General features: G+C 38.8%; 1 protein-coding gene and 1 pseudogene across 1 annotated transcript; both read left to right on the top strand.

Moving 5' to 3' along the window:
* The first annotated feature begins 5,843 nt into the window (after nucleotides 1-5,843).
* On the top strand, nucleotides 5,844-21,651 carry LOC113701986 (uncharacterized). Its single transcript, XM_072059292.1, has 10 exons — nucleotides 5,844-6,181; nucleotides 6,410-7,140; nucleotides 7,264-7,470; nucleotides 7,581-7,829; nucleotides 10,816-11,722; nucleotides 14,071-14,856; nucleotides 15,989-16,828; nucleotides 19,935-19,964; nucleotides 20,060-20,404; nucleotides 20,500-21,651. Exons 1-10 carry the CDS (start codon nucleotides 6,094-6,096, stop codon nucleotides 21,426-21,428), a joined length of 5,112 nt encoding a protein of 1,703 aa, XP_071915393.1. The 5' UTR covers nucleotides 5,844-6,093; the 3' UTR covers nucleotides 21,429-21,651.
* Nucleotides 18,545-19,527, top strand: LOC140011060 (LEAF RUST 10 DISEASE-RESISTANCE LOCUS RECEPTOR-LIKE PROTEIN KINASE-like 1.3; annotated as a pseudogene).
* Nucleotides 21,652-22,284: the final 633 nt, after the last annotated feature.

Consider the following 22,284-nt stretch of genomic DNA (forward strand, 5'->3'; position numbering starts at 1 on the left):
TCTCTGCTCTCCATTTATTTAATTCTATTATTACACTGCACAATTGTCTTCCGATGGAATCAGATCCTTAATATAAAAGTAAGATAACCAATTCGGTCGATCGATCAGGTTAGAATTTGCGTTTTGCCCCCGTTGGTAAATGGTAAACTCATAGCATAGCCACAAGCAACAAACTGCCCTCTCTGATTGCATTTTTAGCCCCAAAAAAAAAAAAAAAAAGCGAAGAGAAGAATGAAACACTAAGAACATAAGAGCCAACTGCCGTAGTTGTGAATTTGATTTTTTTTTTTTTTTTTTTTTTTTTTTGCATTCTCTCGTGCAACTGACCACTTCTTTTTCTCTATTATTATCAGTGCTAAGGGCACACCTATTATACTGTATGTGCAATTTGGAAACAATTATTCAATAGATTTTTTGAATAGGATTTTAAGTAATTCGCGGTGATTACAAACACTCCATGGATGGTTATAGTTTGAATAGTTAGGGTCAAAGGTAGTTGTTGTTATATTGGTTGACAAAATGAGCAATATGTGATTAGACAGTAAAAAGTAAAATTAAATATTTATATGGATAATGTTGATACTATAAAAAGTGACGAGAAATGTTTATACCAAATTCATGGTTCTTTCTTTATATATAGTATAAATTAGTTCTAAAGGCTTGCGCACACAATATGTGTGCATTTTAGAAATACTTTTTTACAAGTAATTTTATTTAAAACTTCTTTCCCTATCAAATGATGATTACTTTACAAGTAATTTTTACAAGTAATTGTTTAGAGGCAGTTATTTTATCAAGATGCGTTAAAATAGTTATGGGGGAAAAAATATTTACAGCTAGTTATCTTAACAATTCATGTTGAAATAGTGAAGTAATAATTTCACATAAGCAAAGTTCAAAGTGACAGCAAATATTTATCCCAAACCTTCTAGTTCTCCCTTTATATATTATAGATGTTGACTTTATTCTGGATTAAACAACGATCAAAACAGACAAACTAAAAAAAAAAAAAGGAGTAAAAAAATTCTTGGATGCAGTTCATTCTCACTTTTTCCTTCCATAATTAATAACTTCCTGGAGAATTTGTCATTTCCTTGGAGTATCTCGAGTTAGAATTTAAAGATAAAATTGAAATCCTCCGATTTCCCTGGAGAACTGGAAATACATCTGGGGGCATCACAGTACCAGATATACGCATTACCCAAAAAATGCAAAAATAGTATTCTCAGTTTGGGGCGTGACCGATCATAATGATTTGCATCATGTTTATCCGTTTTAAACACATTAATTACCTTCCGACCACCACTTTAGCAATCTTTCTAGTTCCTCTGCCAAAAGCATTAGCCATTTTTGCGTCTCAGTTCGAACCAATGGATGAAACGGCTGAATCGAAGGGGAAGCTTTTTGTTCCCGGGCCAGGCCGGTATTAGAAAAATGGACATCTGACGGAGCAGTCGCGTCATTTTCTGAAGAAGAAACGGAAATGGACAACGAGGACGACTTGGCGTTTGACAGGTAAGGACACCGGCGAAGACTTGGAATGAATCGTGAGTCTCCAATGACTAATCCGTCAGTCATGCCTCTCTTCTCTTGCAATTAGCCAATTCCTGGCACAAGTTGGAACTAATTTATTCCTGGCTAACGTGCTAATCCCTTTCAAAACCCCTATTTGACATTGTCTGCGATTCATAGATCAGCCACGACTAGCTAGCTAGGGATACTAACATTTTACCTACTCCCTCAATCACGTCTTCACTGCAAAATATTTATAATCCTATAAATAGCTTAGCAGGATTGCGTCTCTTCCTCAAATCCCCATAACCCTTCATTCCTTCGATAACTATATCCCTTCTGGAATACTCATATAACCCACCAAGAAAAAGAATTAAAAAAACGAAGTTTTCTCATATGGGTCTGTGTAGTGTGTTACTGTTGGTAGTGATGATTGTTGGTGAAGTGCAAGTGAGCAGGGCAATAATATGTAGTCCAACGGAGCTGAGTCCTTGCGTTGCGGCATTCATATCGCAGCAGCCACCGTCGGGGGCTTGCTGCAGTAAGCTGAGGGAGCAGAGGCCCTGCTTCTGTGGTTATCTCAGAGATCCCTACCTCCGGCAATATGTCAACTCCCCTAGTGGTCGCAGGGAGGCAAGCTCCTGTGGTGTGCCATCCCCCCTAGTGGTTCGAAGTCTCGGCCGATTTTTCGGCGAGTTAAATATTTCGGTATTATTTCGTTACGGTATCGTATCGGTAAGGGCCGAGACGGTGACGACTCGGCCGAGTCGTCTCGGTCTCGGCCGAGACTTCGAACCATGATTAGACTTGTTATGGTTCTTATAATGCGGGGATTAAGTAAGCACACGTTTCTGCTTCGGCATCTCTCCTTTCCCTTTATTTAATTCTATTATTACACTACACAATTGTCTTCTGATGGAACCAGATAATCCACATAAGTGTGATAACTAATATGATTATGGGGGGTCGATCAGGTGAGAATTTGCATTTTGCATCAGCTGGTGAGCTTAGAGTGTAGCCACAAGCTACTAAGTTTCTCTCTCTGACGGCATTCTTACCAAAAAATGCAAAGAGAAGAATGAAACTCCACTAACATAAGAGCCAACCGTCGTCGCGAATTTGAGCTTCTATCCTTGATGAATCCAAGTCGAATTGAGAAAGAAGAATAGAAAAATCAGCAGGAAGGCAAAAGAATTTGTAAGGAATGGTATTACAAACACAAATCAGATTCTCAGTGTCATTTAACCAGTGACAATTTGGTATCACTCTTTCATTCGATGCTAAGTGTTCAATTAATTTTAATTAAAATTAAATATCACGTTTAAGAGTGGTACTGAATTGCCACTGAGACAATGGCGCTGAGGATCTCAATTGATTACAAACAAGCCAAAATAAATTTAAAAATTCTCACCAATATCCAATGTTTTGAAAACCGGACCGGACCGGCCGGTTCGACCGGTTGAACCGCGAACCGGGCATGGCACCGGTCCGATTCTATGCTCTAGTTGACTTTGCCAGAGAACCGGTCAAACCCGGTAAAAACCGGGAAAACCGGTGAACCGTGTTGAACCGGTTTTTGAGTTTTTTTTTTTTTTTTTTTTTTTTTTTTTTACTTTTTGCAAAATGCTTCTATCAAGATTCGAACTCAAAACCTTTGTAATAGAAGACCAATGTAGTAACCATTGCACTATCACATCTTATTTGCTTTTTTTGATAACTTATTTATATAAAACAAACATCTATATTTCATTTTTTCATTTTTCTTACAAAATCTCATCCTCTCATGACTCTTTCTTTTTAATCTTCAACTCTTTCTTTTCTCCCTCATCTTTTCTTTTGTCACTCCATTTTTAATCAAACCTCATTAGTTTTAATTTATTGATGTTTTCTTCTATCTTTTAATTTTGTTTTTGCCCATTAAATTGGAAAAAGTTAAAAAAGAATTATTTTTCTTTAACCCAAATTATTTAATGCCACAACCACTCACTTTTATCTCATTTTTTGTTTCTTATCAAGTTTGCATTTCTATTTTCAATTCTCTTAACTTCTTTCGAACTCCAAACTTTCTTTTTTAAATTACAATCTTTAAATCTCAAAGACGTAAATTAAAATTTAAGTTCACAATATCAAATTCTCATAGACGTGAATTTGTATAATTTCAAAATATTGTGATATTTTTGGGTTGTATTTAAGATTTTTTTGGTAGATATAATTGAAATTGAGATGAAATTTATTTGTTTTAACTTATAATTTAAATAATTTATTTTTGAAAATCCAAATTATTCAAAAATAGTGAACTTTTCATCATATAAAGTTTTAAATTAGTCCATTGCATGTCTTATTTTGTGCATATATATATTTATATAAATTATTTTTAAAAAAATTCATTGAACCGATGTTGAACCTCGACCCTTTCACCTCACCGGTTCAATTGATGGTCCGGGTTTTAAAACATTGCCAATATCCCACATTGGCTTCTTTACTACTAATTGTAATGTATATAGTTCTTGTAAACATTAAATCTAGAGAAATTATGCACGGCATTTCAGCATTTTGTGGGTAGTTTATTGCTTTAGTGCATAGCTTTTGTACCTAGTTTATTTTATTTTTGGTATGACTAAATAGTTTTTTGCATTGGCAGTGACCTCATGGCACTCGTCATAATCAGCTACTTCTGATCAGTCTTGAAGGAAATAGCCGACAGACATCGACTTACATTAAACCATCATTTTTTTTAAATAGAAAATTGATTGCTCCAAACACTTGTTCAACATGATAACATGCATAATTGGGATGTCTATGGCTACCGCCCAATTTAGATCAATGCACGCCAAGTAGTCGCAAGCATAAATGAGTTGCCAATATTGATCTGAACAAAATCAGAATATTAAAAAAGAAATAAAGGAAGAGATCAATTTTGACTTTAGCTACGAGGGGAGGTCAGCCCCAGCCAATCGGTTGCTAGGATGCCCTTCTCATTGCTAGTTGGGGAGAGCAGAGACAAAAGCCAGACTGGCTATGTTTGGATATCAAATTTTTTTATCTAATATTTCGCTTGCATGATAAATATATTTCTTAACTTACATATATATATTTTTAATTACATTTTTGTTTTACATACATCAGATCACAAAAAATGTTACAATAATTATTTTAAATAATATTTCAAATAATATTCTATCCAAACAAACCCAGTACAACTATTGGTATTACTACAACTATTAGTGTTACTGTGTTTTTAAAACCTGGACGCTATTGGTATTAAAACCATTCCTATTTTGGCAAAGATTAGAACTTAGAAGTGGAAGTGAATGCTACAACTTTGTTTACTTTTTATGTCTTTTCTTCTATTCCATCACAACTCCTTATTGAGAATACTTCAAAAACTCTTGGAAAGCCTTAAATTACTTTCTCCTACTGGGAAAGTTAGAAGAAACTGTTAACTGCAATGCGATCCACATATAATAATGTTTTGAATTAGAACAGAAACGTGCTCTAACCCCATTTAGTAAGCATTCAACGTTTTAAACTAATTACTAACAACTGGAAAAAGATTGATCCTCAAAAGAATGGCCAAGAACTAGAACAATTGCATCATCTTGGAAACCTCAGGTCGCTTTGCAACGTTCCTCCCATATGACGAAGTAAATTAAGCCCTGATCCAATCCAACAACCAAGGAGAAGCAAATTCAGTGAACCAAAAAAAAAAAAAAAGGGTGCACCACCTGGCTATCAATAAAACAGACCAAAAGCATTAATTAGTCAGATGAAACTGAACCAGATGTGATTAATGGATTCTTTGTGCTTAGTCGCCATTGCGTATACAGATACAATCATCATTCCCCCGACCTACCAAATTGTCTCTTCATGCTTCAAAAGAGCCACCAAGCAAGCACACTTTTATGTGTCCAATAACATGCATGCATGCATCCATCCAGTTGTACCTGATAGAAGAACCGCCACTGGATAAGCCTTCATTACAATAAAACCCATGATCACAAAGCACAGGATTGTTTGTAAATTTTCGTTTTTTTTTGGCTTTCTGGGTGATTAGTTACTAGTATTTTGCATTTGCATGTTTTGTTTTTATCATGTGTTTAAAAAAAAATCTTTTTGTCAAAAAATGAAAATAAAGAAACAAAATAAGATTGGCTACATTAACGTTAGTCCTAGAACAAGATTGGTCCTGGTCATTTTGCCACATGAGCTCCTCCTCAGCTTTGACTCCATTAGATAAGTACGACTCGAGCCACGTGTTAATCTCAGCGACGTGCATTAAACACACATTTTCCTAATACAGTAATACTTGCACGTTTAGTGGCTTTTTTTTCGGGGGTCCTATTTTTATATTTAGATTTAGCAGTTGTATGCAGCGCCTAGACGCCTCCACCCCACCACCGTTTTCTTGATTTCCTGATCACAGTAGTATTACTATTAGCGTAAATACTACTGTGTGGATTATTAATCCGGCATAGTCTAGCACTAGAATCCTTCTATAAATAGTGAACAAAAGTTGCTCGCCTTTTCCATCCAGTCCTGAAATCTTCTTCAATCTTCTAATCGTCTACTGATAATTCTGCGATGGCCACCGAGCTCTCAAACATTCTGCCTCGTGTCCTCATCGTATCCAGGCGTACGGTTCGCAAGAACAAGTTCGTCGACTTCGTAGGTACGATATTAATCGTATGTTTATGTTTTTGATCCCTCACATAACATGCATGCATCTCATTGGATTAGGGCCCTTTCGCCGAACTTAATTTCAATCCGATCCAACAGCAGGGAAAACTGGACTATGTCTTCATTTATGCATCTATAGATTCTTTACATTCAGTGCTAATTTGGGTGAGAAATATCTTCAGGTACTAATTTGTATGTATTTGCATCTGATCAATTTCAGGAGAGTACCATCTCGATCTTATAGTAAGCTATGGGGCTGTACCGGTGATTTTACCCCGGGTGACGGGGGTGCACATGCTGTTAGAGAGTTTTGAGCCGATTCATGGAGTTCTTCTCTGTGAGGGGGAAGATATTGATCCATCACTGTATGAAGAAGAAGCATCAGGTTTAACGCCAGAAGAATTGGACGAAATCCGGAGGGTGCACGCCAGCGATACTTCCGTAGACAAAGAAAAAGACAACATAGAAATGAGGCTAGCCAAACTTTGCCTGGAGAGGAACATTCCTTACTTGGGAATATGCAGGGGTTCACAAGTCCTGAATGTTGCATGTGGGGGTACCCTTTATTTAGATGTGGGGAAAGAATTAACTAATAAGGTTCCTGAAGATCTGAGGGTAATGCACATGGATTATGATAATTATGATGGGCACAGACATGCTGTGAAGGTTGTGGAGAATACTCCTTTGAGTCGTTGGTTTAAGGACTCTTTGGAGGAAGGGAAAATGGAGCTCTGGGTGAATAGTTATCATCACCAGGGAGTTAAGAGGTTAGCTGAGCGTTTTGTTCCAATGGCATTTGCTCCTGATGGTTTGATTGAAGGGTTTTATGATCCTGATGCTTATAATCCTGAGGAGGGTAAATTCATAATGGGGCTCCAATTTCATCCCGAGAGAATGAGGCAACCTGATTCGGATGAATTCAATTATCCTGGATGCCCTTTTGCTTATCAGGTGAGATGTTTGGGAACTCTCTGTATTTACATGTGCAAATTGTACAAGTCCAGCGCTGTACTGCTTTTTTCCGCCTATGTACTTCATGCTAAAGTTTTGTTCTTTTTTGCTGGAACTGCATAGGAGTTTGTGAAGGCAGTTGTTGCTTATCAGAAGAAGCTCAATAGTGCAACAAATGTACCGAGACCTGTAAAGCTTGATCAAGAAATGGAGAAGAAAAGAAAATCCATCGTTAGAAGCTTCTCAATTGCAAGAATAATATATAAAGGGGGACGTGATATGCATCTATCAAAAGAATCTGAACTTGAAGTCGGAGCAGAATTCCTTGAGGTGTGGTTTCTAATCTCTTTTAAGTTTAGTATTAAATGGCTAAGCTCTGTGCCTCTATTGTTTGAAACTTACTGTACTCTTTTGTCCTGCTATGTTTTGTTCGCTTACAGTCGAACACAGCTTTGACTTTGGAGCAGGAGAGTAGATTGAAACAAATGGGGGCAACCGTGAGGAACTCATCTTCCTTCTTAGCTAGATTAAGGTTAAACGAAGAAAGAGAGGCATTAGCAAGGAAAGTGATGGGAAACATGTCGGTAGAACAGTTATCTGATCTAATGTCCTTCTACCACATGATGGGGCAGATATGTTCAGAAGTCTTGGAGAAAAAACTTCATGGCATGGTCAATGATCTTGCCTCTTAAACTTATCTGCACGCCTTTTCATTTGGTTGGGTGATAATTTGCTCCATTGTCAACCTTTTCATGTACCTGTCTCTGTTAAAGAATCACGAGAAATTTGCTCAGTGAGCATTAATGCTGTGTAATTAAGATTTGCAGGTTTGTGCCTATGCTTTTTGTTAGCCATCTTTTTTGCCCTTCACTTTCTTGCTTGACCTTTTTCTTCTTCCACCGAGAAAAGGATGATCCTTCCTGGTTCCAACTTCCAAGCTCTATAGTTTGAGGTTTCTAAAGATATTTTTGTGAATCACAGCGACTGCTCCGTAATCTAAACAATAGTAGTATGATAAAAGTATACATTCAGTAACTAGGCTGAATCCGGTAATCAAAACTCTGTAATCCAAATAATATTTTAAAGAAGATGCAGTAATCGTGCTGGATCTTGTTATCAGAGCTGAAAATGCAGCCCAATTAGTCTCCGGCAATTTAGTACAATTAGTAACGGGATGGATCTGCAGTCTGAAGTGGCCCAATTTGGATGCACGATCTTGTCTTCGACTCTACTTGTAGATTGCTTACCACATAGGCATGGAAATCATATCAATTCTCATGGATCCACCCCCCTGATTCCAATTTAGGAGTCCAGCAGGTTTTGGCCCAAATTGTTTACAAGACCTTAAATCCTCTTCCCCCAAAACTTTTATTGACCAGAATTATTCAAAGTGTCTGTCTGACAGACACCTTATATAAGGCATTCGTTAAAAAGTATTTTAGATTTTTCGAAACATAAAATGAATTACGAAAAGCATATAAATTCAAGATAATTAATCAGAAAAAGTATATAAATATAAGATAGAGTAATAATTATTAATGTATATATATTCATGGTAAATTAAGTAAAATATAAGTGTGTTAATGAGTATTCACAGAGCACCTGTTAAAAAATTCAAAATATCAGTAGTAACCTCAAAGTCTCCGGTGAAATCTAACCCTCGGGAGTCTGAGATACTAATCTGGCCCTCCCACCGTTTAATTTGTTCGTCCTGCAATTAAGAAGATCATCACCCGGGACTTCGTCGAGATTGTGATCTGTTACCGTTTGACTAGTGTGTCACCTTTTACGGTTGGGCAGCTTCTACCTGTTAAATTAAATCCAACGTCATCGTAAGTGAGGCCGCAGGTAGGTCGGGAGGGTTTTCTTTGAGCATCTCTTAAATTTTGATGAATACAGCTTGTAGTTGGGCGTTAGAAGTATCCGTCGTTTGTCACCCCTTAAAAAGGAAACATCAGAGTACGGCTACTCATAGGTGGGAACAGACCAAACGCAGATATCAAATTGCCCTTAACTTTGGTTATTGTAAATAGGGCTGAAAACTAATTGATCGCGAGCGGCTCCGATACGAGGGCCACTCGAGCTCGGTCAACATCGAACTCAACTCGAGTTCGATGTTGATTAAATCGAACTCGAGTTCGAACTCCAATTCAAAAATACTAAGAACTCGATTATATATATATTTATTTATTTATTTTAATAGTAAATTTGCATATATATTTCTAATATTTTATTATTTATTAAAAAAATAATTATTTTATTTATTTTTTAAAAATAAAATAATTATTTTTTTAAGCTCGAGCTTGACTAGAATTTGAGTCGAACTCTAGCTCGAGTTTGACATTTTGAGTTTGTCGAGTTCGAACATCATAAAATTATGTCGAGACTCGATTGAATTAGTTCGAATCTCGACTTGGTTCGGCTCATTTAGACCCCTCATTGTAAACCTTTAATAACTTTCAATTCTTGTGATAAGAAAGCTTAGAGGCCGTTCGCATTTTAGAGTTTTTGTTGAAAGTTTTTTAGAATATTTTTATGATACATTTTTAGACTGTATATTTATTATACAATCATCACATCCTTATAATACTTTTTTTTTTTTTTAAAGGAGGTTTTTAATTTAAGATTCACTGCTTATAATCCCTTTCTCCGGTCATAATTGTACCTCACTAGTGATACAGTCACATAGCAATAACACATGGTTTTATTGAACCATAACATGAAAACCAGTGGCGGATTTAAGATGGGGCACTGGGGGCCCCCAAAAAATTTCTATAATATCTATACAATTTTGATATAATTTTAAGTGTATTCCCGGAGTTTTCTTAGAAATGATGTAAAAGAATTACGTGATTCTTTAAGTTAGTTCATAACAGTGACGGATTTAAGGTCACTGCCCCCCTTAAATTCCTATAGTATCCACAGAATTTTGATATAATTTTAAATACGCTCCCGGAGTTTTCTTAGGATGGAAGCGAAAGAATTATGTGATCTTTTAAATTCGTTTATGAACTAATATTCTAAAAAGGTATGCAAGTTACAAAGTTCCATTTGAAGTAAATTAAAATAAACTTTTCATTTCAACTTATCGGTGAATATTTTTTTACTTAAAAAACTAGAAAAATAATAGGTAAAAAATTTTAGTGTTGCTTTTGCCCCACTGAGAATTTTTTCTGGCTCCGCCACTGCATGAAACTCCTTTGACTGGCGCTAAACTACCTTTGAATCTAATCTCAGCAATTTCGATGAGGCATGGAAATTATTCACCTCAGATTGTACAAGAAATTCTAGCCTGTAGGAAAATTTCCTAAGCTTTTGAGGTGTATACAGGAGACGAACATACACTCTGCTGATTAGCCAAAGGTATTCTTTTGTCATAAACCGGGTAGTAATACTTTTACTTTCCCCATGTCCAACGATATTCAGACTGGTATGCGAGAATAATAACCGGAACAAGATCATTTTCCTACTCCTTCAATTTGCTGACGGTCCAAAGGTTGTAAAACACATGCTAGAAATTTTTTTTCCCCTTATTAATTCTTGGACTCTGCCGCTTGATACCTAAATCCATCCAGAACTCTTTAGTCTATATTAATGGTGGAAGGAGGCCTCACAAATCGCAAGTCAACAACTTGTCCTGGTCTGATTCCTGTTCAGTGGGGTAATTCTTAAATTTTGGCCGCCAAAGTTCGTTCGATATTTATTGTCCAATTATTAACTCCTCTTTACATTCCCTTCCTCACTCTTGCGCTCTACTCTTGCTCTACTATGAAGAGCCAGTTCCTCCCGGAGACACCCTTTCCATCTGTGTACAACATCTTACTACTGATTCTCTTCATTCAATTCCCTTCCATTTTAGGCAACAACACCGAATGGTACACCAGCTGCACCAATTTGTTCAGTTGCGGGGGAATCAGCGGCGTTGATTACCCTTTCTGGGGTGGCAACAGGCCTCAAGAATGCGGTCATCCTGGACTAGAGCTCATGTGCGAGGATAGCACTCCAACCATGGAGATTATGAACGTGAAATATCGGGTTCTTCAAGTCAATCCCAGTTCTCAAATCCTCAGAATCACCAGAAATGAATTTGCAATCAAGGATATCTGTCCAGAGAAATTGGTGAACACCACCCTCGATGCCAATCTTTTCGAGTATGCTTCGGGATACGTCAATCTTACGATCCAATACGGCTGCCCCTCTCTGAATATTCCCGTCCCGGCTCCAATAGCCTGTAATATCAACGGAATCACTTACCGGAACGTTTACGTCGTTCCGGGGGCACAAGGGCCTGGAACTTGTCGGGCGAGCATATTTTTTCCAATTCATAGCACAGCTTTTGGAGGAATTACTGAAGAGTTGTCAATTCTGGGGCAAGTAATGGTCAGCGGATTTGAAGTGCGATGGAAAGTGGATAGTATGCAATGCAATGAGTGCAGGAATTCGAATGGCAGGTGCGGCTATGACCTCAAATCCAATCAATTTACTTGCCTATGTCCCGGAAATCAAGCCTCTGGTCACTATGGATGCACAAGCACATCAAGTGATGAAAATGGTAGCCCGCACGAGTCCATGGTTGTTTCAGGTACGCATTGGTTTACATGTTAATTATGACTATGAATCAACAAGTAAATTAAATGCCATGATCAGTCCATTTTACTAGATGATAGTTTTAAAAGTTTCGGATTTAAAAGGGTACGGTTGCCAAACAAAGAAAGTCTCAACTGGACTCATATGCGCAAGGACGTCGGGTTCTGTTTTTCTAGATTTTGATCATATTTCTACAGAGGAACCAGAATCATTGCTGAATTTAATTCTATCGTATCTCTCCCCGTTTCTTGATGCTTCGTGTTGGTTCCCTATACATGTCACTAGATTTTGAAAAATTTATACAGTAGTATGTGTTTTGATTTGTCTGTTTGTGTACTAAAACAGACGATGGTATTTCTTTTTCTTTTTCTGAAGAGTTGGGGTTTAGTTGGTAGGTAGGAGAAGGGCTGTTTGAGCCGTGGCGAAATAAATTCGAGTTTTAAGGTCATCGCTTTCATGGCGTAAGAGGAGCAGTCCATTCATAACCAAAAAACTAGCATTGCCTTCCTATGCTACGAGTGGTTCCCGATAGGACCCCAAGAAATGGTTGATGACACTCACAGGACAAGTTGCTAGGTTGGGCTGAAACCATCTCGATCCTGACTTAGTATTTTTAAAAGTTCAACTTTTAGCCAAAATGGATTTTTTTTTAAGTGTAAATTTATGAATCAAAATGGAACTCTATATTCAACAGAACTATTTTTTTCCCCCTTGGCTTATGATTATATATATAAAAAAAAAGGTATTCAAGTAGCTAATGGTCTTGCTTTTAGTTGGTCTGGATTTTATAAAATCCGGTTACAAAAACTTAATGTTACTCCCTAGGTAATTATAAATTTTAACTTTTTTTGTCATTAAAAAAATTTATTATGAAAATATAAAAATAACTAAAAATATTATCATCAAAACTAATTATTCAAAAATCAAAATCCATAATTAGTTAAAATAATCAACCGAAAATAGGCCTAACGTGCTTTGGATGCTAAATGAATGCATTAAAACTATTGGATGGCACACGTCCAAAATAAATTAAAAAAAAAAAAAAAGAAGAACCATAAGTAGAAGCCCAATAACAAACACTATCGAAAATGTGTGTGTAAAAAAAAAATGTCCAAAACACTAATACCGCACAAATATGCACTCTGTATAAAACTTCAACAACTGATTGGGCCTTGGCCCAATATAACCTAAAAAGTACTCTAGAAAATTATGCATCTCATAAATAAGTTGGGGCGTGTGGCATTTGGGAAGACGCCATATGTCACATGTGCATTTGCTGGAGTTGGGGATACACGTGTCATAGTCCTGAGAGCCTTTAAAAGTTGTCGGCTTTTAAGGTATTCTAGGGGTTTAGGTTTGCCTAACAAATTTCTTGCTTTCGTAAGAAAATGTCAGAAAGAAACTTTGCTGGGGTTGTCTGGGTTGGGTTGGTGGGCCCTCTTTAGGGTTTAGTAGCGGCTGCCCACGGGGCTTGGCCCTTGTCGGGGTTTCTATCCCACATCGGTACTGGGGGTTGGGGTTTGGGTAGATAAGTCTCCTGAGAGCCTTCAAAAGTTGCCGGCTTTTGAAGGTATTCTCGGAGCTTAGGTTTGTCTTACAAATTTCTTGCTTTCGTAAGAAAATGTCAGAAAAAAACTCACCAAGGTTGGAAGCTGGGACCCCTTTCTCGATTAAATGCTGGCAAAAAACTAAGGGAGTCATTTTCATATCGACTAGCTTGGGGAAACTACCTCATATAGATTCCAGAATTGCATTGTAGTAACAAGTGAAAGAAGCAGTTCTGGGATCTGATAAGAGTAGCGTAAATCAATAATCAATGAAACTACTACCACTCTGCCTCCTCTTATTAACTTTTTTTTTTTCTCGCAAAAAATCAATCCATTAGTAATCTCACGTACCCAAAAGTTTTTTCTCCTCACACTCACTAACCAATAATAACAATAGTTTAAAAATGATGATTACCAATAAGCTTTTCTGTAAACTTGGAGGGAGGTTTATAATGAACTATCAAAAGTCTCAGAGAGGTTTCTGTATACTTAATTTTTTATTTAGAGCTATAGCACCTTATTCTCCCGTCCACTACAGGGTTGAATTCAGATGGTTGTGACGCACTACCAAAATGTCAAAATGTTCAACATCACTTTCTTTCTTTGCACTCATTTCTTCAATATTGAAAATTAGCTACACTGTTCTATCGACTAATAATGGCATTACTTGATCACCCCCAAAGAATTCCATCATCTTCTCTTAAATTTGCCTCCCCTCCCAACAACTACATCAGTGGCTAGCGATTTCCTTTGCAAAATAAATTTGTTCTCTTCATGATATCTTCTCCTCCAAAATAAATGAAATCCCACAGCCCTTTACAGTCGTTCCCCACTGTTCTCTGTTTTCTCGCCTCTAGTATACTTCTTCAACTTCATCCCCTTTCAAGTAATCCGGCGGAATTTTATGAGACCTGTGGGAATGAATTCAGCTGCGGCAACATCACCGGAATAGGATATCCTTTCCGGGGATACGAAGATCCCGCATACTGTGGCTATCCCGGGCTAGAGCTAAGATGCGATCACAGCAGTAATGTTACAAGACTCGATATCAAGAACATGACATTTTGGGTCTTGGATATCCATCCAACCAGCCAGATTTTGAGGGTTGCTAGAGAAGACGTGATGGAGAACAACTGTCCTACTGATTTAGTAAACATGACTTTGGATTACACCCTGTTTGATTACTCCGCGAGTTATATAAACGTCACGTTTCTCTATGGCTGCCTAGTCAATGTACCCAATGTTCTTTTCTCATGTGGGAACAATAGTCTGTCTGTATTGCCTGGAGACCTTGGTGCTGGACTGTGTAAGGCCAGTGTGGTATATCCGGCACTTCAAACGGGTGATAGAGGATCCTTTAATTTTACGGGCTTGGATCAAGTCCTCCGGCAAGGGTTCGACATCAGATGGATAGTGAATACTGGTATATGCAATGAGTGCACCAGGTCCGGTGGAAGGTGTGGGTACGGTGGTGGCACAAATCAAAATCAAAATCAAACTACTTGTTTCTGCCCAAATCCGCCCTATGTCCAATCTGTTGCTTGCTCATCAAATTCATCACCACCACCTTCACCTTCTAGAGGTACGCAAGCAAGCAAGTAGTAATAGAAGTAGTGGTATTTGCTTTTTAACTGTTTAGTCCTGATCATATCTTGATTTGCCGTGATCACGAGAGAAAACCCATCTTCTCCTAATTTGCATGGATGAGTTTTCTAGTGGAATAGGTTCTTTTTTTAGGTGATCGTCTCGTCTGCGCTCTTGTCATGGTTTACCAATATTGTTAGGCTTGCCGATACTTTGCCCTTTTGAGTTTTACCAAATAACGTTAGGCATTTTTTCAGATGGTTAGTGTCTGGCTTGCGCGGTGACCATTTGCTTATTAGCTTTATTTGACCTAATAGGAAGCGAAGACTGGGCCACGTTATTGACTAATAATGCAGCAAAATAGAACTATAGAGCAATAGACACAAAAAAGCTTCTTCTAGTAGGCAACATTTTTGTTGTCTTTTTTCAAATAATGAGCAATCTTAACAGGTTTACCCCTCCCAGCCGTTTCGACTCCCAATTCCTCAGAAAACATCTTCCATTCCCACCTTGTTTCCTTCTACGATTCAACTTTTTCCGAAGGAAAGGAGTTTTATTTTTCTCCAATCCTTCCTGGATTTGCAATGTCTCGACAATTGTCTATTCTTTAATAGACTAAAGTTAGGAAAATAACGTCGTGGAACTCCTGCGTCACTCCTAAGGCCCCTTTTCTGGGATTTCATATTTCCCATTGACTTTGATCTTCCAAGAAAAAAACCAAAAAAAGAAAGAAAAAAGGACACGGTTTCTGCGCGTCTGTTGCAGCTATCACTATTCTAATTGCTGAAGCTGCTGTTCTCATTGATATCGTCCAAGGACCGGTAAAAGTCTTGACTTACCAAAACTTGTTGACCGTAACCCAAGTGCAAAAATTCCACATTTGTATGTTTCTTCAAAGATGCCACATCTTTTGTCCAGTTGTTTAGGCTATCAATTAATATTCCGCGTAACCCTTTTGTAACTACAGGTTCTCGGATTAGTTTAGACCGAGTCAGCCACTTTTTCATTCCAACGGAAGCTTCCATTCATTTCAAAAACTTAACCAAAAAAAGACAGGCTCATCTTAGCCAAAAGCCCCAAAGGTCAAGTTCTTCAAGCTAAAACGACTTCTATGAAATATCTCTCGTGATCTATTCCCACCAAACGAACTGGGAGGAACATTTCCAACCTGCAAACTCTTCCTAGTTCCCTACCCTTCTCTTCTCTCTGTCCAACGATGCATTCCGAGGATCGCCTTCGAACCCTTTCGTTCTTTCTGACGATCACCAGCTTCACTTTACTTCACATCCCGAAATCTTTCAGCCAGGATCAACAACAATTTGAAACCTGCAGCGAGCCGTTTCGGTGTGGAAATATTGACTTTACTTATCCATTCTGGGGTGGGGATCGCCCGGAGAGTTGTGGCTATCCAGGTTTCAATCTAAGCTGCCAAGGGAACGTCCCTCGGTTTACGGTTGGCCCCGTTGCATACCGGATCCTCTCCTCTGTAGATACCTCATCTCAAACTCTTACCGTTGCCAGAGACGATCTGTGGGATAATAATTGTCCTCAGTATCTCCATAACACCACCTTGAATTTCAACATCTTCAGTTACCCCAGCCAGGTCGATAACATCACTCTGTTCTATAATTGCACCCAGCTTCCTACCAACATCCTTCAACAGCTAAATCAGTTTCCTTGCACCGTCAATGGTACCGCACCAACTACCAATTTTTTCCAGACAAGTAGTGCAGCCTTTTGGACTTCTTGTACTGATAACATCAGGGTTCCCATTAATCGCGCCGCATTTCCGAGTCTCTTCAGTAATACGGCCATATTCAATACTACGGATCTTCGAACCGCACTTACCACCGGCTTTCCTTTGCGATATGAAGCAAATAATACAGCCTGCAATAATTGCTCTAACACAGGTGGCCGGTGCGGGTATGACACTCGTTCCAACTCATTTGCCTGCTATCCCAATAGAAATGGTACGCCCTCGTCATCCAAATCTTTAGTGTCAATCAGCTTGTGTAGTGGTCCTGTTTGTTCTTTTAATCTCATGGCCAATTGATCGGTCTTTCTCTTCATTTTGCTAGGCTGTTAGTTATAGATCTCTCCTTCTATATGGCATCAGGGGTTGTTCTCATTATATTATTTCCTGAAAGCTTGGTTAGGTTAGGTATTCTAGACTTGTTAGTTAGTTTGTGGTATCTTCTTGGCTTCGCTTTCTTTCTCCTGATCTCCTTTATTTTTAACTTGTTACATGGCGTGCTCATCCATCACATTTGCAGATACTTTTCCATTATTATGACATAAATCGAGAAATATGAAGTTTTATGCAGATGACCATTTGTTGTAGGATTTCAATGCTATGCATTCTTTTTTTGGTTGTTTCTGGTTCTTTGAATGAAAATGGTTAGTCCTCGTAAACCAAATGGTCCGATCTTGGGTTTTAGCAGATGTTGGGTGGATGAAGTTCAAAAGATAATTTGCTCTTAGATAGGCGTTATAGCCTTTCTTCTGCGTTTGATCTGAATATTTTCCTATATTCAGATTTCATCAGGAGAAAAGCTTTGGTGCTATCCTTCAATCTCGTGCATTCTTTACATCATCAAAATTCCAGCCAAAAAAAAAAGAAAAGAAAAGAAAAAAATAGTTCTTGGTAGTTTGCTGCGTTTGATCTGATTTTTTCTAATAAAAAGAGTGCAACTTTTGATAAAATATATTAGTAGTACAGATAAAAGGAATGTCAAAATGTGTGGGCGATTAATCTTTTAAAAAAATCATTGGACTACTGCTGACTCTTTTTTTTTCCATAAATCAAAACGGATATCAGTTAGCTATCATTCGTAGTGGTTAGGGCTGTCAACGGTCCGGGTCTAGACCGTACCCGGACCGGATCCGTCAAATTTATCCGGGTATGGGTAGGGATTTAATTCTGTTATCCGGACCCGGATCCGGATCCGTTTTGTCAAACAAAAAATGGATCGGATACGGAATATAGTATTTCGACCCGTATTGGACTCGGATCTGGATATAAATGGATTAATAATTTAAAATATATATATTTATTAATATAATTTGATTAGAATGATGTATTTGAGTAATCAATATAATTGGACCCGGATCCTAATCAATATAATTTGATTAGGGTGATGTATTTGAGTAAGGTTAATTTGATTTCTTTTCTTATTTGATTTTTTTTGTATTAGTTAGAAATTAGTTTATAAATATATGTTTTTTTTCTCATTTTTGTTAGGAATTATAAATTTTGTTAGTTTTTTTTCGAGTAGACCCGGATCTAGATCCCGGACCCGTCGGATCCGGATCCGATATAGTGTACCGGGTCCGATCTGGAATAATGAATTTCGACCCGGACCGGCCCGTTGACAGGCCTAGTAGTAGTAGAATTTTCTTCGTCGTCTTCCCTCCTCCAATAAACAATTTTTTGACCCGACAAGACCATTCTCATCCATGATTTGCATTAAGAAATAGAGAGAAAGTTGTCCTTTTCTCTTCCCCACAAAACATTCATTGCACTGCTCATGCACCGCGTCGGTCAACCAAAGACAGCTCCTCCCCGCCTTCCACCTGCCGCCTTCCGCCTTCTTGAACCCTTCAATCAACCACTCCAAAACAACTCTTGGGTAAAACAAAAGCAGTCTCCCCTCCCCCACCCCCCCCCCCCCGCGGGCCCCCAACCACACACACACACACCAACACCCCGGGGATCCCTGCACCCTTTTACCAAAATGCCATCTCCTCCCTCCTCTCTCACTTGCAGTCCCGCTCTCCTGTTCCCAAATGCCTTTCACTCTCACTCTCATTCAATCTCTCCACGTCACACCAATTATCTGCTTCGCTTCTTTACGTTGTCGTTTTGCGATGGCTTCTCCCCCACTGCCCCCACTTTCATTAACTGCGATAAAACCTTCAACTGCGGCTCCATCAGCAACGTCACCTTCCCCTTCACCGGGGGAGACCGTCCCGACCACTGTGGACTCCCCGAGTTCAGACTCTCCTGCCAGCAGCCCAACAATGTCGCCGAGTTGATTCACAACTCCGTCACTTAGCGAGTCCTCCAACTCGATCAGACCCTCAAATGATTGACCCTTTCCCGCTCGGACCTCTACAACAACACCTGCCCATCCCATTTCACCAATGCCACCCTCAATTCGACCTTCTTCTCCTTCGGCGACCAGGACGACGATGCTTTGAGTATAATCTACGGATGCAATTCCTCGGCTATGTCTATTAAGCCCCAGAATTTATTCAGTTGTAGTATTCCCGGAGTGAACTTTACGGATGCTTATTACATAGTCGGGCCGATTCCCAGTGACCCCATTTTGAGATTCATTAATTGCAGCGTCAGTGTTACGGTGCCAATACTGAGGAGTGCTGGGGCGAGGCTCACGAGTAGTGAGATAAGTCTTTCTGAGGCTTTAACGCAGGGTTTTAGCGTAAATTATAGCGACCCGTCTGAGAATAATTGCTCCGAGTGTACCCGGGTCGGTGGGCAATGCGGGTTTGATTCGGATTTGGGTCAGCCCGTCTGCGTTTGTGGGGATAGGTTCTGTGCATTGGCACCTCCCCTCTTTCTGAAGATAGTAAAAATGCTTCTGCAGCATTACAAGGTTGTAGTTTTGGTAAATTATTTGACTGCCTGGTTCCAAGACTCGGTTTTTGAATGTGTAGAAATTTAGAAATGGTAAAGCTTATTAGCGTTGGCTGACACTTGAATTTTGGATGTCATTATTTTGATTTGTTTATGCTGATCTTGAATGATTTATGATGCTTGAAAGCGCTTGCATTAGTTCTTACGTGTCATGAGAAAATTATGCTGATGGTTTCACTAATCCCTGATTGTTGATGGTTTTATGATCATCCGCTACAACCACCCCTCTTAGGTTTATCAATGTGGTTATCCATTTTATAGCATCTGCACATATTAGTGCTCTGCTACTGTGCCTGAACTTTCTTTTGTTCATATGTCCCCTATAAGACTGGTTTATCACTTGGCATCCATCATCATTATGTGGTTTTGTCTATCATATGTCTCAGTGCTAATGATTCTTGGTGTTTTGATTCTTGTAGGCAGTAAAAGTGGTCCCGGCACTCCCGTAGGTACTGCCTCATTCTAACTATAATAACAAACTCAACTTATGCATCTGTGGTTATTGTCTCAGAGCAAAATCTTAACATTCTTGTTGTGTTCTCAGTTCTTGCTATAGTAGGTGCAGTCCTTGCTGGTGTGGGTCTTGGTTGGTTGATTTTCTGGTGTAGGCAACGGAGGAGACGGCTTGCTGCTGCTAAAGCTGCAGAGAGTTACCAAACTCAGAGCAAGGATAATTCAACTACTCCTGCTAGCAAAGCCCCTACTTCTGTGCCTTCAACTGTTTTCACCAAAAGCATCCCTTCTTATCCTTCCTCAAAAACTGAATTTGGAAAAGAAAGCTCCTATTTTGGTGTCCAGGTCTTTAGCTACGGCGAACTTGAGGAAGCCACAGATGGTTTTTCTCAATCTAGAGAACTTGGAGATGGTGGCTTTGGCGCTGTATATTATGGTATGAACGCAAAACCTCATCCTTCATTTTTAATGAGCTAGTAGCAACAACCAAAGCATTGACTCCAGGGAATTTGTTTTTTGAACTTGAATTAGGTGTTCTTACTGATGGCCGCGTTGTTGCAGTCAAGCGGTTATATGAAAATAATTTTAAGCGTGTTGAGCAGTTTATCAATGAAGTTGAGATCTTGACCCGTTTACGGCATCCAAACCTTGTGACACTATTTGGATGCACATCCAAAAGAAGCCGTGAGCTGTTGCTCGTGTATGAATATATACCAAATGGAACTGTGGCTGATCATCTACATGGGAAACGTGCCAGTTCTGGTTTGCTATCTTGGCCTGTCCGACTGAACATAGCCATTGAGACAGCTGATGCATTGGCTTATCTTCATAAATCAGATATCATACATCGTGATGTCAAAACCAACAACATCCTTCTAGACAATGACTTCCATGTAAAAGTCGCCGATTTTGGGTTATCAAGGTTGTTTCCCAACGATGTTACGCATGTATCTACAGCTCCCCAGGGGACACCCGGATACGTTGATCCTGAGTATTATCAATGCTACCAGCTCACTGAAAAGAGTGATGTTTACAGCTTTGGGGTGGTATTGATTGAACTAATTTCATCGCTGCAAGCTGTTGATACTAACAGGCACCGTCATGATATAAATTTGGCAAATATGGCCGTCAACAAAATCCAAAACCATACATTACATGAATTGGTAGATTCAAGTCTGGAGTTTGGGACAAATAGCCCTATGAGGAGGATGACAACATTAGTGGCTGAGCTAGCTTTTCGGTGTCTGCAGCAGGAGAGAGATATGAGGCCTTCAATGCAAGAAGTAGTGGATGCTCTTCGAGGAATTCAGAATGAAGGGTTGAGTACTGCAAAGGTGGAGGTGGTGCATATCCTGGTTGATGACGTCGCGCCGCTCAAGGATAATGTTGTCCCTACATCGCCTGATTCAGTTGTTCCTGATAAGTGGCTTAGCAGCTCGACACCAAATTCAAGCGGGTGACGTTTCTGTCTGGCTATACTTCTTCTCTTGTAAAAAAAGATTGTACTAGAACAAAGTTCTTTGTTTCTCAATCGGTGACCTTTAGAGATCTTGGCATTTCATTTTTGAAAATTTATTGGCTTTTGCTGTTTCCTCGTAGCACTACACAGGAAATGTATCTACTTATTCTGTAATAGAAAACATAAGCAAGTGATTATATCAATTATTGCAGAGTTAGAGGGAATGTACATATTGAATGGAGCTTCCAATACTTGCAACCAAATTTGAGTACAAGGCAAATCTCTGGGTAGAATATACCAATATGTCTCCCAGAAAACGTAACAAGGAAAATGCCATGTTTACACAGAAATTCGAGTCAAGAATTCTTAACGTGTAAAAGTTTTGTTTTGAGTAGTCTGTGCAGCATTGATGGTCCAAACAATTGGCATTGATGGTCCAAACAATTGGCATTGATGGTCCAAACAATTAGCATTGATGGTCCTCCATTTAATTTAATGCAATTGGGATTACTAAGCAAGAATGCACATAACAAAATGATGTTCTCTGACTGTTATTTTTTTTTTTTAAAGAATAGGTACCCATGATGTGCAACCTCTGGGGCTATTTTTTGCTTATTTGGTGAAAATTATCCTCTGATCACCACGCAACTTGACCTTAAGGGCTTAAGCCACAATCAAATTCAAGTAGTGGATGCTCCACAAGGAACTGAGAATGAAGGGTTTAATACTGAAAAATTGGAGGTGACTGGCGGACAACTGGACATGGTGGGTTGCAAGTAGGTAGCATTTCTATTTGGGTACACTTACTTTTTATTGCCAAAAAAAAAAAAAAATCATAGTTGAACAATTTCGTAGTG

The sequence above is a fragment of the Coffea arabica genome, chromosome 7e (assembly GCF_036785885.1).
Source record: "Coffea arabica cultivar ET-39 chromosome 7e, Coffea Arabica ET-39 HiFi, whole genome shotgun sequence".
Classification (NCBI taxonomy): Eukaryota; Viridiplantae; Streptophyta; class Magnoliopsida; order Gentianales; family Rubiaceae; genus Coffea; species Coffea arabica.